The sequence below is a fragment of the Heteronotia binoei genome, chromosome 1 (assembly GCF_032191835.1).
Source record: "Heteronotia binoei isolate CCM8104 ecotype False Entrance Well chromosome 1, APGP_CSIRO_Hbin_v1, whole genome shotgun sequence".
Taxonomy (NCBI): Eukaryota; Metazoa; Chordata; class Lepidosauria; order Squamata; family Gekkonidae; genus Heteronotia; species Heteronotia binoei.
In genome coordinates, this window is record NC_083223.1 from 209,445,811 (window position 1) to 209,459,348 (window position 13,538).

The 13,538-nt window shown below is 39.7% G+C and overlaps 1 protein-coding gene across 1 annotated transcript in view; it reads right to left on the bottom strand.

The window, feature by feature from the left end:
• HHAT (hedgehog acyltransferase) overlaps positions 1 to 13,538 on the bottom strand; it is a 315,369-nt gene that overhangs the window by 272,514 nt on the left and 29,317 nt on the right. Inside the window, exons 5-6 of the mRNA XM_060247267.1 lie at positions 9,751 to 9,957; positions 4,093 to 4,264 (exon numbers count right to left, since the gene is read on the bottom strand). Coding sequence (XP_060103250.1) covers positions 4,093 to 4,264; positions 9,751 to 9,957 — 379 coding nt within the window. The remainder of the gene's footprint in view (positions 1 to 4,092; positions 4,265 to 9,750; positions 9,958 to 13,538) is intronic.

Genomic DNA, 13,538 nt, shown 5'->3' on the forward strand with positions numbered 1-13,538 from the left:
GTCCTATTTCATGCAGCCTCTGCTCCAATAGCATTTTTTAAATTTACTATGACCAGAGCCATAGAATTATGAGCAGGACAAACATTTAAATCATATTAAAACAGAATTATGAGTGGTACTTAGTGCCAGATAATTTAGACTTTTTGTTTAAATTAACTAGGTTAAATATAACCCACCAATTATTAATTTTGTATTATTGTTCCAGTGACCAGACTTTGATTTATTTCACCTTTTTCCAGAACATAAATCTCCAGTTCTGAATTTTCTTAATTACTAACAAATCTCAGAAAAGGGGGGGGGGGGGGGGATCTTACATGTGCAAAGTTCTGTGACATGGTATGCTCAATTGAGATGCAGGATGAACTAGAGAAACATATGCTTCTGTCATCATAGTTGGAACAGCTGCCACAAAAGCTTTCCTCTTTAGCAGATTTTCTTGCATGATTACAATTGCCCCAATCATATAAGGAGCTACTTCACCCACAGGGTTTCCCTGTGTTGTTATGTTAAGAACCCATTAAACTTTGTGCTCTCATTAGCAATCATGCCACTGACATACGATCCAATTTGTGACAGTTTTCCTTCCAGCACTAAGAATACTGTCCACAATGAAAAAAATCATTGGACAAAAGATTCACCCCAGCTATCAACAATTTCATGTTGTTTAAATATAAATATGGAGCTTGAGACAAGAAGGTCCGAATGGCATACATCCGAGAGTTCTGAAAGAACTCAAAGTTGAACTTGTGGATCTTCTAACAAAAATCTGTAATCTTTCATTGAAATCTGCCTCCGTTCCTGAGGACTGGAAGGTAGCAAATGTCACCCCCATCTTTAAAAAGGGTTCCAGAGGAGATCCAGAAAATTACAGGCCAGTCAGTCTGACTTCAATACTGGGAAAGTTGGTAGAAACCATTATCAAGGACAGAATGAGTAGGCACATTGATGAACACGGGTTATTGAGGAAGACTCAGCATGGGTTCTGCAAGGGAAGATCTTGCCTCACTAACCTGTTACATTTCTTTGAGGGGGTGAACAAACATGTGGACAAAGGAGACCCGATAGATGTTGTTTACCTTGACTTCCAGAAAGCTTTTGATAAAGTTCCTCATCAAAGGCTCTTTAGAAAGCTTGAGAGTCATGGAGTAAAAGGACAGGTCCTCTTGTGAATCAAAAACTGGCTGAGTAATAGGAAGCAGAGAGTGAATATAAACGGGCAGTCTTCGCAGTGGAGGACTGTAAGCAGTGGGGTGCCGCAGGGCTCGGTACTGGGTCCCATGCTCTTTAACTTGTTCATAAATGATTTAGAGTTGGGAGTAAGCAGTGAAGTGGCCAAGTTTGCGGATGACACTAAATTGTTCAGGGTGGTGAGAACCAGAGAAGATTGTGAGGAACTCCAACGGGATCTGTTGAGGCTGAGTGAGTGGGCGTCAACGTGGCAGATGCGGTTCAATGTGGCCAAGTGCAAAGTAATGCACATTGGGGCCAAGAATCCCAGCTACAAATACAAGTTGATGGGGTGTGAACTGGCAGAGACTGACCAAGAGAGAGATCTTGGGGTCGTGGTAGATAACTCACTGAAAATGTCAAGAAAGTGTGCGTTTGCAATAAAAAAGGCCAACGCCATGCTGGGAATTATTAGGAAGGGAACTGAAAACAAATCAGCCAGTATCATAATGCCCCTGTATAAATAGATGGTGCAGTCCCATTTGGAGTACTGTGTGCAGTTCTGGTCGCCGCACCTGAAAAAGGATATTATAGCATTGGAGAAAGTCCAGAAAAGGGCAACTAGAATGATTAAAGGGCTGGAACACTTTCTCTATGAAGAAAGGTTGAAACGCTTGGGACTCTTTAGCTTGGAGAAATGTCGACTGCGGGGTGACATGATAGAGGTTTACAAGATAATGCATGGGATGTAGAAAGTAGAGAAAGAAGTACTTTTCTCCCTTTCTCACAATACAAGAACTCGTGGGCATTCGATGAAATTGCTGAGCAGACAGGTTAAAACGGATAAAAGGAAGTACTTCTTCACCCAAAGGGTGATTAACATGTGGAATTCACTGCCACGGGAGGTGGTGGCGGCCACAAGTATAGCCACCTTCAAGAGGGGTTTAGATAAAAATATGGAGCACAGGTCCATCAGTGGCTATTAGCCACAGTGTGTGTGTATATATAAAATTTTTTGCCACTGTGTGACACAGAGTGTTGGACTGGATGGGCCGTTGGCCTGATCCAACATGGCTTCTCTTATGTTCTTAAGGGACTGAAGAAAATAAGATAATCGCACTCAGAGCTGCATGTGCTTATGGCAACCACAATGTATACACTATAAGCTGCTGGATCAAAGCAAATCAACAGGAGAGCTTATCCTGAGTATATATTCAGCAGGAAAATGATGGAACGCTAATAATTTGCACTTCACCTGAAAAATTGTTTAAAAGAATCACCAGATATGTTTGTCTGAGGCGAACTTTTGATGTTACCTTTCCTTATGCATGTTCTTAATTAGCATGAGGGAAAGCTGCAAGATTTTGGGGCAATAATATATAGAATGTGTTAGATACAGCTCAGCAGGTCTCGGATTCAGCGAGAGCTCACAGGAGCACAGTTCCTGAACCTTTCTGAAAGTTCCACCTTCCCACCTTGTCCATTGAATAGTAGGTGCAGCTGCATAACAATCCCTGGATGAGCTCCATCACCTATTTTTCTATAAAAACGACCCCTGCAGCTCAGCATATCTGAAAGTTATTTGAATCTTTTGGCTACTTCTTCAGACACAGCAAGAAAGCACACAGGAGAAAGTCATGTGGTATGGGCAAGTGGAATTCTAAAATACATAATTAAGAAATAGTAATCAAAATAATTCCTGCCTTGTTTTATTTGACTGATAGATATGTCCATTTGCTGTCTCTCAGTAAATCAAGGCTTATAAATTCAAATGCAGGCCATCCACCATAGGCCGAGTCACCTCACCACCTACACCTTTTTACCAACAGTAGGACCTAAAGTATTCTCTGTATCCAATCCTTGGGAGCCACCCTTCTCCATCAAACCTGTCAAAACCCCTTCTCCAGAACTGTCTCTGCCTCCAATCACTGCCTCCCTGCACCCTCTATATTTCCCACATCAAAATCTACTCCCCAAGTCCTCCCCCCTGCTTGCCTTTCATGAGCCTAAAATCTTCTCACATGCCATAACAGCTATCCACTCAGTCAGTCAAAATTCCCCTCTCCAGGCTTCCTTATCCACCGACCAAAAGCAGCTGTCACCTATTCAAATCTCCTTTCCTTTTCAACACATAGGTGGAGGAGAGGGACGATGGCACAGCGGTAGAGCATCTGCTTTGTACATTGAAGGTTCCAGGCTTAATCCTCAGCATCTCCAATTAAAAGGATCTGGTAATAGGTGATGTGAAAGGCCTATGCCTGAGACACCAAAAAGATGCTGCTAGTTAGGGTAGACAACACTGCTTCTTATAGTCCAATGGTCTGACTTGGTATAAGGCAGTTTTACATGTTAAAGTGAGTGTGTTTCCCCTTACCAACATTTGTTTATTATTTTACTTATTTACAGTTTGCCTTTCTCACTTGTATTCAAGATGGATTACACATAGGGAGTCAATACAATCAACAGATTGGGACATTCAATAAACATTGTAATAGAACTAGGGCTGTAGAACCAATCAGAAGTCTAAAAACAGAACTGAAGCAAAGCATAAGTATAAACATGACATATTCAGTGATGCAAAAATTACACAGTAGGATCTTAGTTTCAGCAAGCTAAGCACAGCAGTATACATCAGTCCCTAATTATTTATCCAAGTAACTTTGTGAGTCATTTAGTACAATGGAACTCTATTGCCTGCACAATTCAGTTTTGCACAGTGTGTAGAAAGCCAGGAAAGGGCTTCCTTCAGGTGGGTTAACTGAGTTTCTTTAGTAGGTTTAGCAATTTGTGTACAACGTGATAGGGGTGCTGTGAGGATCCTAAAGGAACTGATCTTTGGTAGCCGCTGTAAATCATTGAGACTTTATAGAATAGAAAATGATAAGAATTTAATACATAATAACAAAATCATGCATGGGCACTTACCTAAGGTCCAGTAGTTTACTGCTTCCAGATGTGAAGGACTACTGTAAATTGCATGCATGTACATCAAATGGATCATCAGCTCTGCCAGCCACCACCAAAACAAAATGCGAACAGTGCCCCAGATGAAAATTCCAAGATTAGATTTCAAACTACCAAATTCTTGACTAGTCATCTGTAATAGGAATAAATTAAGATTGCTTTTTAATTCTGTGCAGAAATGACTAAACATTTACATTATAAAAAGATGGAATTAAAGTGCATTTTTAAAAACAGTCTCATTTCTAACCCTCTAATCCCTGGAAAGTAAATTCACTAAAAATGCAGAATACAAAAGAACCCTGATTCAAAGTCTGAATTGGATTTCTTAAAGTTTCATGCTGACCAACAAATTATATTATATGCATTTAAAATGTAAAACATATTGCCATTACATAAACTGAGAAATGCTTAGAGCACAACAGAATTCCTACATGGAAAGCCCTTCAGTGTATTATGTAGCTTACATAAAGGATGACACACATAATGATCACACATGCATGTTTGTTCACATGTGCAACTGACACATCAAATGCTGTATAGGTATGCGGCAAACAATTTCCTACATAGAAGGAATTGCTGGGTAAGAATTTTTGTCACATTTGAAAGTATACTGAAATGTTTCTGATCCTAAAACACTGTAATCCAATTTTAACTGAATTTATTCAAATACAAAATCTGCTGGAGCAATTCCATTTTAGATCTCAATCTCCTCATTTCAAAGAGCAGATTTCTGTTAAGAATCTGATTGCCATTAGAAACTCTGATGAGTTCCAGGGGATCATCAACTTATACTAAGAACATAAGAGAAGCCATGTTGGATCAGGCCAATGGCCCATCCAGTCCAACACTCTGTGTCACACAGTGGCCAAAAAAGAAAGGAGGTTCACAAGTGGGGCTAGAAGTCCTTCCACTTTGCCCCCCACACAAGCACCAAGAATACAGAGCATCACTGCCCCAGACAGTTTCAATAATATGCTGTGGCTAATAGCCACTGATGGACCTCTGCTCCATATTTTATCCAAACCCCTCTCTCAATTTCTTGCTTTAAGTAACAATGACCAAGATGTTTTGCCATATGTATTTTTTATTCACACTCACACTAAATGATGGGTTTTGAATCTTTCAGATGGAACAAGGTGTCATTTATTATATAAAAGAAATGTTTCATTTGTTCAAGATGAAAACTATCATGATTGCAGACCATTTCCTGAGATGGGGGTATTATTTCATCATAACTTCATGCTTAAGATCAACAATCTTAAATTATATTAATGTTTCTACCTGCAAAAACTGTACTGGTTGTTTTTTTTTTTAAAGTAACACCATGTCTAACATAAGCTTCTAAGTAATCATGCAACAAAATGCTTAAAAGATTTATACTGTCATCACCCTGCATGTTTATCCCTCATTCTAGTGCTTGATCACATCATGGAGAGCAAAGTCACATCTGGCAAAACAGTTTCCTCAGTCCTTAATAGCCAGCCCAATTCATTCTAAAAGTAGTACACAGGATTATAATATTCTCAGCATTCAGCCTTTGTCACCTGTTGGGATAACTGCTTCCAAAAAAAGCTTTTTTGTTCTGTGACTTATCAGGAAAAATACAAAGGTGAAAAATTTGTAGTGAATAAAGGCAATTAACACAAGAAAAAGCCATGTTTATTTCTTTCACCTTTAGATACAGTATTTGAATAGCAAGGCAAAATACTGTCATCACTATTTTAAAAGGGATTTGTTTTTAAGTATCAACTCAAAGAATAATTGTTGCCGGTATAGGAAAATATTCAACCAATTTAGTCAGAAACCTAAAAATAGCTCAACTATTTTTTCCAGTGTGTGAAGACTTCTGAAAGCAGCAAATGTATTGCGTATTTCAAGACTTTATCTTCTTTAACAAACCCAGTGAAGTCAATGGACTGACATTGTTTTGTCAATATACCTAGGATCGGCATGCAGAATGGGCGGAGCAACTGAATCATTAGATAGTGATGCACTGTACACAGAAACTCATGCTGTCAGCCCTTCCTCTCAGGTCATTAACAGTTTATTCTGTTCTCAAAGTTGTTACAATACTACTAAGGAGCTGGAATTTTTTACTTTTTCTCTCTGTACCGGACAGGATCCACTAGAATGCTAGTCCCCTCTTTTTATTTGGTGCTTCTATTTGGATAAGCTCTGTAACTGAGGACTTGAACTGCCTCCAGTTTCTTCAGAGGTTTGTGAGTGCCTCCTGTTGTATATTAGGTATTGCTCTTCATGTGGAATTTGTCCAAAAATGATTGGAAGCCGGGGTTTGGCTTTCTGTCCTTAATTTAAGGCTTAAGCTAGTTTTTAATGAAAAGGGGTATCTGCACATACTAGGACTGGATTTCATTGGATTTTTTTGGATGAAATTCATTGACGAATAGTTGATGGCCCTTGGTATAACACAAGGTTTAATGAAAACTCACAGGAAACACAAGACTTAATATGGACTATCAAAATACCAGATTCAGAGCACGTCTTGTTTGCTCCTCTCAATATTTTGGTATTTCTAAAAATTCTCCCATCATACGCATATTATTTGATTATCAGTCAATATGTGAGGGCTATCAGTCTAGTTTGGTTCCTTCTCAGGTTTGCCAGGGTAGTTTATGAATGTCCCATATTCTGAATGATTCTATCCATGCCCCTTAGGTAAGATTGGTACTTCTTTTGATATTCTTCTCAAGTGTTCACTTCGTGAGGATCTGAGAGCATTTTTTTAACCCTCTTTTTAGCTTGCCATTCTGAATCTTCAGTCTCAGCTGCTCTTAATTCCCAAAATTCCAAAGATATTGCACTTCTCACTCAGGCCTAAGACTTAAATTTAAATGTTGGGTTCCTGATCTATATCTTTTCTGTATTTTTTCTAAGGAAAATCACATATTTATTTGTGGGCTATTAAAAACAACACGGAGGAAATATTTTGTCAGTTGTTCAGGGAAAGGGAATGAGAAAACACCTCATTCAGCTTACTTCCATTTTTTTTCCTTCTATCCATTTTCTGTTTGTTGCTTGGAAGTGATTACACAGATGATTGGTGTATTCTCTGTAAAGAATAGAAGATTACTTAATAACTCTTATTAAATCTTTCACTGAGCATTCCGGATGCTTTCACTATTCTGACTCATCTTTAATGACATCTCAGTAGCTGTGAGTAGTTTGAAGAAACTATGATTCTTCAAAGTGCTAGGGCAGGGGAAGGAACTGAGCATTTCTGGCTGATGCTACTTCAGTTACCATGCACGCCTATCAGACTTCAGTAGGCATATTGACACATCTGCTTCCTGTTCTGCCCCCAGTAATAAAATATTCATTTAGGCACATCAGCGGAGATATTAAGAGATGACTAATTGTTAATGGAAAATGGGGATCTAACTTGCTTTGGAAAACCTAGATATTTTTTCTTTTCTGGGACTGGAATTATCTCAATGGCAGGAAAAGACAAGCCATTTAATTTACAGAGAACAGGGGCCACTGACAGAAACAAGTGAAGCCAAGTCCAGTAGCTTTGCAAGGGTTACTTGGCTCAAACCTGATCAGTGATTGGTTCTGGCCAGGCCTCAGATTCAGTGGGAGCTCACAGGAGCACAGCTCTTGAACCCTTCTGAGAGTTCCACCTCCTCCTTTTGAGAGTTCCACCTCATTGTCTATTGAATAGTATGTGCAGCTGCATAACAATCCCTGGATGAGCTCCACCATCTATTTTTCTACAAAATGACCCCTGGTTCTGGCTCAGCTACTGCCTCTGCTCCTGCACCACACCATAAGCAGCCGACCAAGCCTGAGCTGAGTGGCCCTTCTAACAGTGGGTTGTCAGGCCACAGGGTCTACTCATACTGTCTTGTTCATTATTGTGTGCAAGAATGCTATACAAGACCACCACCTTTACACTCAGACCTATTAACATAGGCACAGAGTCTACTCTTGACTTCAGTATCTTAGTCCCTTCTGTATTTATCAATTCATGTAAGCTACTTTGGGCATTCATTGGAGTGGAAATGTTGGGGCATGCATTTTCTGAAATAAATTTTAAAGAATAAGCACCAACCCATTACAGACTGGATATATCAGTTCACATGAGAACATAAGTACAGCCCTGCTGGATCAGACCAGTGGTTTATCTAATCCACAATCTGTTTCATGCTGCAGCCAACCAATTGCCCAGGAAGGCCAAACATGGACTAGAAGTCAAGGCCTTCCCTTGATGCTGCCTCTTAGCACTGGATATGAAAGATCTGCTTGTCTCTGTACCAGGATTCTGGGGGTGATGATGCCATAGTGATGATGATAATGCCATGGTGATGATGGGGGTGATGATGACCCACATTGTTCCCTTAGTCACCATGGCTAGTAGCTACTGATGGACCTCTCTTCCAAAAATCTGTCTAACACCCTTCTAAAGCCATCTATGTTTGTGGCCATCACTACTTCCTCTGGCAATGAATTCCACAGTTTAATTACTGATTGGATAAAAAGGTGTGGGGGTGTCTACCTGAACCTATTTACCAACAACTTCATTAAGTACACCTGAAGTTGATGGGGGAGGGAGAAAAATCTCTGTCCACTTTTCTGAATATGTAACAAGTTTCCAATATTCAGAAACTATATGCATGCACATTCCACAATATCAATATATGGTATACACACCTTGCACTAAGAAAGCTTATGGCTTTACTCATATTTCCCATTAAGATAGAATTAACCAGTACTAGACAATACTAGCCATACTAAATGCCTCTGCAGTACAGACCCATCCATTAGCAGCCAGTTCTTCCGTGGTAGAAGTATAAAATGCCAAGCAGACAGACTTCTGGAAGTTTGCAAAAAGTCAAACTGAGGTTGAATTTGTTAAAGTTAACTCCTCCCACCTCGTGTATGGCTATTCACATTTCAGTCATTCCTGGACCAGGGAGTTAGTGTCTGATACATAAACTGTCAATTCATGTACTTCCAATTTTTGAAATATTTTTCTCCCAAATATTTCCTGTAATATGTTTGTGTATATTACATTATCAACATACGTACACAAATTACCATGATTCACTTAATTTATATCATACACAGTACACATCTTATGGCACAGTGATCCTAGACCACTAGATTTTTTGAATTCAGATGTAGATCTGAACACATCTGAGAAAATGCATTATATGGTTCTGGGTTTTTCAAAGAGGAATAGAAGTAGCATTAAAGCCAGTAGTCCAGGAAATCCTCTTAGACAGTAAATCTCTGAACAGCAAACAACAATCTTGCACAAACTGAAGGCCCCTACATCAAAGGAAATTAAATTCTGAAAACTAAATTCTGGGGGATCATTATCTATATAGTGCAGTGGTGGACACTTTAGAAATACAAGGCAGTTGAATGCATTACACAACCCCCTCCCTCAAAAAATGGCACACACAATGTACTTCATGGGTGTCATATGCATGGTTATACTAAACATGCCATCAAAGCAACCATTAAGCCAACATTGTGGGTATGTCCCACGCTAATACAGGAGTAACCATTCACAGGAAAGCAGTGAGCATTAAGAGTACTATGGAAATCTAATGTAAATCTAGACCAAGGCAATATTTAAGAAAGTGCTTTCACCTGTTTATGAAAATCATCAAAGGTGATAATGGGCCCATTGTGAAACACAGGATAATAGAACACATAGAACAACATCCAAAGAAATGAATGACGCATTTTCTCTTTAGCCCAGCAGTACTCTAGACTGAAGCTTGTGTAGTAGAGGCAGCGGACCGTCAAGGTAAAAATGAGCAAGTAGTACTCGTTTTCATTGGCATACCAGCCCCTCTGTAAAATAAAAGCAGACAAAAAGTTATAGCATACAGTCTCGTCCATGAACATGTGAAGATAAAAAACATTTTTCATGGAAGATTTACGTGCCATGCCATTACAAGTAACATTTATTAGTTATAGCTCTTATTCTCAAAGCACTCCTTTGTATCATTGTTATTTTTAATTCATTGTATTTTTACTTGTTAAGTAGGCTCCTTCAACTAGACAACTAGACTTTAGGGATACCTAAATATATAAATAAAATGAATCACACAAAGACCCTCCAGAGCATCCTCATTTCATAGATAGAATTTACAAAGAACATGTACCAGTGGTATGGGAAATTTATCTATTTTGGGGCATCTTAGAGTCTTTGCATCCCCTTAAAGTCTGCCTTGTTGCAGTTCATGCCCCTGCATTTTATTCCCATATTTATTCGCAATAACTCTTCATCATTCTGTTTATTGTATTACAATGTTTGCGCATGTGCCCACATGAACATCCCACATGCAAACTGTCCGCTAGCATGGTTTTGTCTGCCCAGTGGGCTTTGCAACAAAATGTTCCTTTAGAATTACAGCTCTTCAGCAAAATGAAAACAAACAAAAGGAAAGGAAAAGGAGAAAGGGCCTGATCATATGTTGATCTGAAGAGGCTGATCTACAAGGTCCTTGCAATAACGTTAAAGGTCCCTGAAATGAAGTTTGAGTCAGGAGATGCAGCTTAATTTGAAACTAACAGAAGACATTGCTTAGTTGACTAGGCAAAAGCAGACACCAGACAAACCAATATTTATTCTTTTTTTGCTGTCAACTCACATCTGAATTATGGAGACTCCATGAGGTTCTCAAGGCAAGAGACACTCAGAGGTGATTTGCCATTGCCTGTCTCCACATCATGACCCTGGTATTCTTTGACCATTAAGTTTCATATTGCTTGGCAGTCATACCCTTATTTTTTCTGCATCTAATGAAAGAGGCAGAGGAGGAGATTAGAGTTATATCCTGCCCTTCAAGCAGAGTCTCAGAGTGGCTTACAATCTCCTTCCCTTCCTCTTTCCTGTGAGGTAGGTGGGGATGAGAGTGCTCTTCAAGAACTGCTCCTGAGAGAACTGTGACTGGCCTAAGGTCATCCAGCAGCTGCACATGGAGGAGTAGATCACAATCCATGGTAGCTCACTATGCCAATATTCTAGTATCAGAGTCAGAAGTTTCCCATTTAGCTCTTTGCCAAACTCCTTGACAAAGGGAAGGTCTGAGAGGAAAAAAATGTAAGGACAGAACAGAGGACCAATGGATTAAATTATTTCTATGGGTCACACTTTGTAGGATAGTCAAAACGACCCTCCAAAGGAGCCATGGTTCAGAGGCAGAGCATCTGTTTGGCACACAAAAGGTCCCAGGTTCAATCTCCAGTTAAAAGGCAGTCAGTGATGTGAAAATCCTCTCCCTGGAGAGCTGCTCCCAATTTAAGTAGATAATACTGACCTTGATGGACCACATCTAACTCAGTATGAGGCAGCTTCATGTATATTTGTCTGTATACTTATTTAACCAAGAATTATACACCCAGAGAAAGAGGATAGTCAGCAAAAAAAAAAACTTATTAAAAAGCTAATACCAGTAGAAGGTGCAGTGAGTCATATAAAACACTTCACCAGTACTGATTCACCAGTACTTTAGCACCAAAACTTGTTTAATACTTTTAAACTGTTTTAATTGTTTGATTGATAATGGATTACTAATTTATTGTTTGCTTATTGTTTTTACTGTCTGATGTTAAATTGTTGTTAGCCGCCCTGAGCCTGCTTTGGCAGGGAGGGCAGGATATAAGTACAAAGAATAAATAAATAAATTTAAAATTACAAAAAATTCTACTTGGCTGTTCAAAAAGACTTAAAAAAAATAGAATAAACCCCAACAATGGCTACCTAATGACAGACAAGAATGAATTTCAAAGCACAAAGGATTTAGCCAGCAGTTGAAAGAGTAAAAACAGCAAGGATGCATTGAAACAATCAAATTATTCAGTCATACAAAGATGAAAAGGAAAAAAAAACACATGTATTATCAAGAAACATGCCTTTGACAGGCTGAATTACTTAAATTATACTCAGTCTTTAAATTCATGTCCATCACCAACAGGACTTTATTTATCTAGGAAGCAACTAACAAACTAAAATCAATACAATAAAGCCATAAATGAAAACAATATTATCAATAATAAGCCATAAAAAAAAAGTTGGGGCATAAAAAATTGAACAGAAGAACATTCAGTAGCCGATAATTATACACTCCCTAGGCTAGAAACAGACCATGAAAACAGCTTTAAAAGATGGGACCACTCAGTTAAAGGCTTGGGTTAAGAGAAAAAATTTGGCTTGGTACCTAAACCGGAAAGCAGGCATTAGTTGAGCCGCAAAGGGGGGGGGGCATTCCAAAGATGAGACACCACCACTGAAAAATGCATCACTGCTGAGACCAAAAGGAACATAATGTTCAAAGTGGTGATTTGCGTGTCTGACAAAGAGGTGTCACGTTCTCAGGGTGCAGGCAGACAGGAGTCCAAAGCCAGTCCAAGGTCAAAGTCCAGGAAGTCAAGCAGGTGCCAGGTCACCAATGCAGAATCACAAACCAGAATCAGAAGTCAATGTCCAAAAGCCAAAAGGTCAGGGTGCCAAGGAAATTAAGCAGGTCAGGGTCAGGAAGGAGCATGGATACAAGCCAGAGAATAGACTTGTTGTTTCCACAAGGTTACCAGGTCCTGGGTAGGAACTATATGGGAGTCTCAATTAGCCCGCTCCCTGAGTGGCAGTGACTCTGCTAGAACTCAGGGCTGAGAGATCTGAAGCACCGGCGTGCCTCATGTCTTTGCTCTGAAAGTTCTTTCCGGAGCCTGCTTCAAACTCTTGAGATGGGAGGAGGAGAGCTTGGAGATTGATCCTCAACAGCTGACACTGGTGCCTGGAGAGTGATTGATGGGCCAGCTGCTGTTTGTTCAGCTGAGGAACTGGTTGGCAATTCTTCCAGGTCTGTTAACCCTCATGAAACTAGAATCCAGGAGGCTTTCTTTATTGACTTAGAAAATTTCTGTGCTGTTTCTCCAGCTGAAGTGGCTTACAAAGGAGTTCAAATCCCACTCTGCCATGAAGCTCACTGGGTGGCTTTGGTCCACAGACTAACCGACTGCACAGAGTTATTGTGCAAATGAAATGAGTGCCACCTTGGACTCCTGGGAGGAAAGGCAAGATAAAACCTGGTAAGATATCCTGCATGGGAATCTGCCTATCTGTATAGCCCTGGTTAAGGTACCTGCCTGTAGACTGGTTATTTCCTAGTATTTTCCCACAGCATCTTATACTTGCAGTCCAATGTTCAGAACAAGACCAGCACATAGCTCAGTGGGAGAAAGCTCAGTGTTTTTTATGTATACGTCACTCTGACTTCCCATTTGTCTGATGAAGTCTGCTTAAGAGCATACAAAAGCTTACCTTCTGAATAAAACTTAGTTGGTCTTAAAGGTGTACTTATCTACTGTTTTGTTCTGACATCTTCAGTTAAGGGACTGCAGGCTGGAGAGATCCAAAAGAGCTCCTG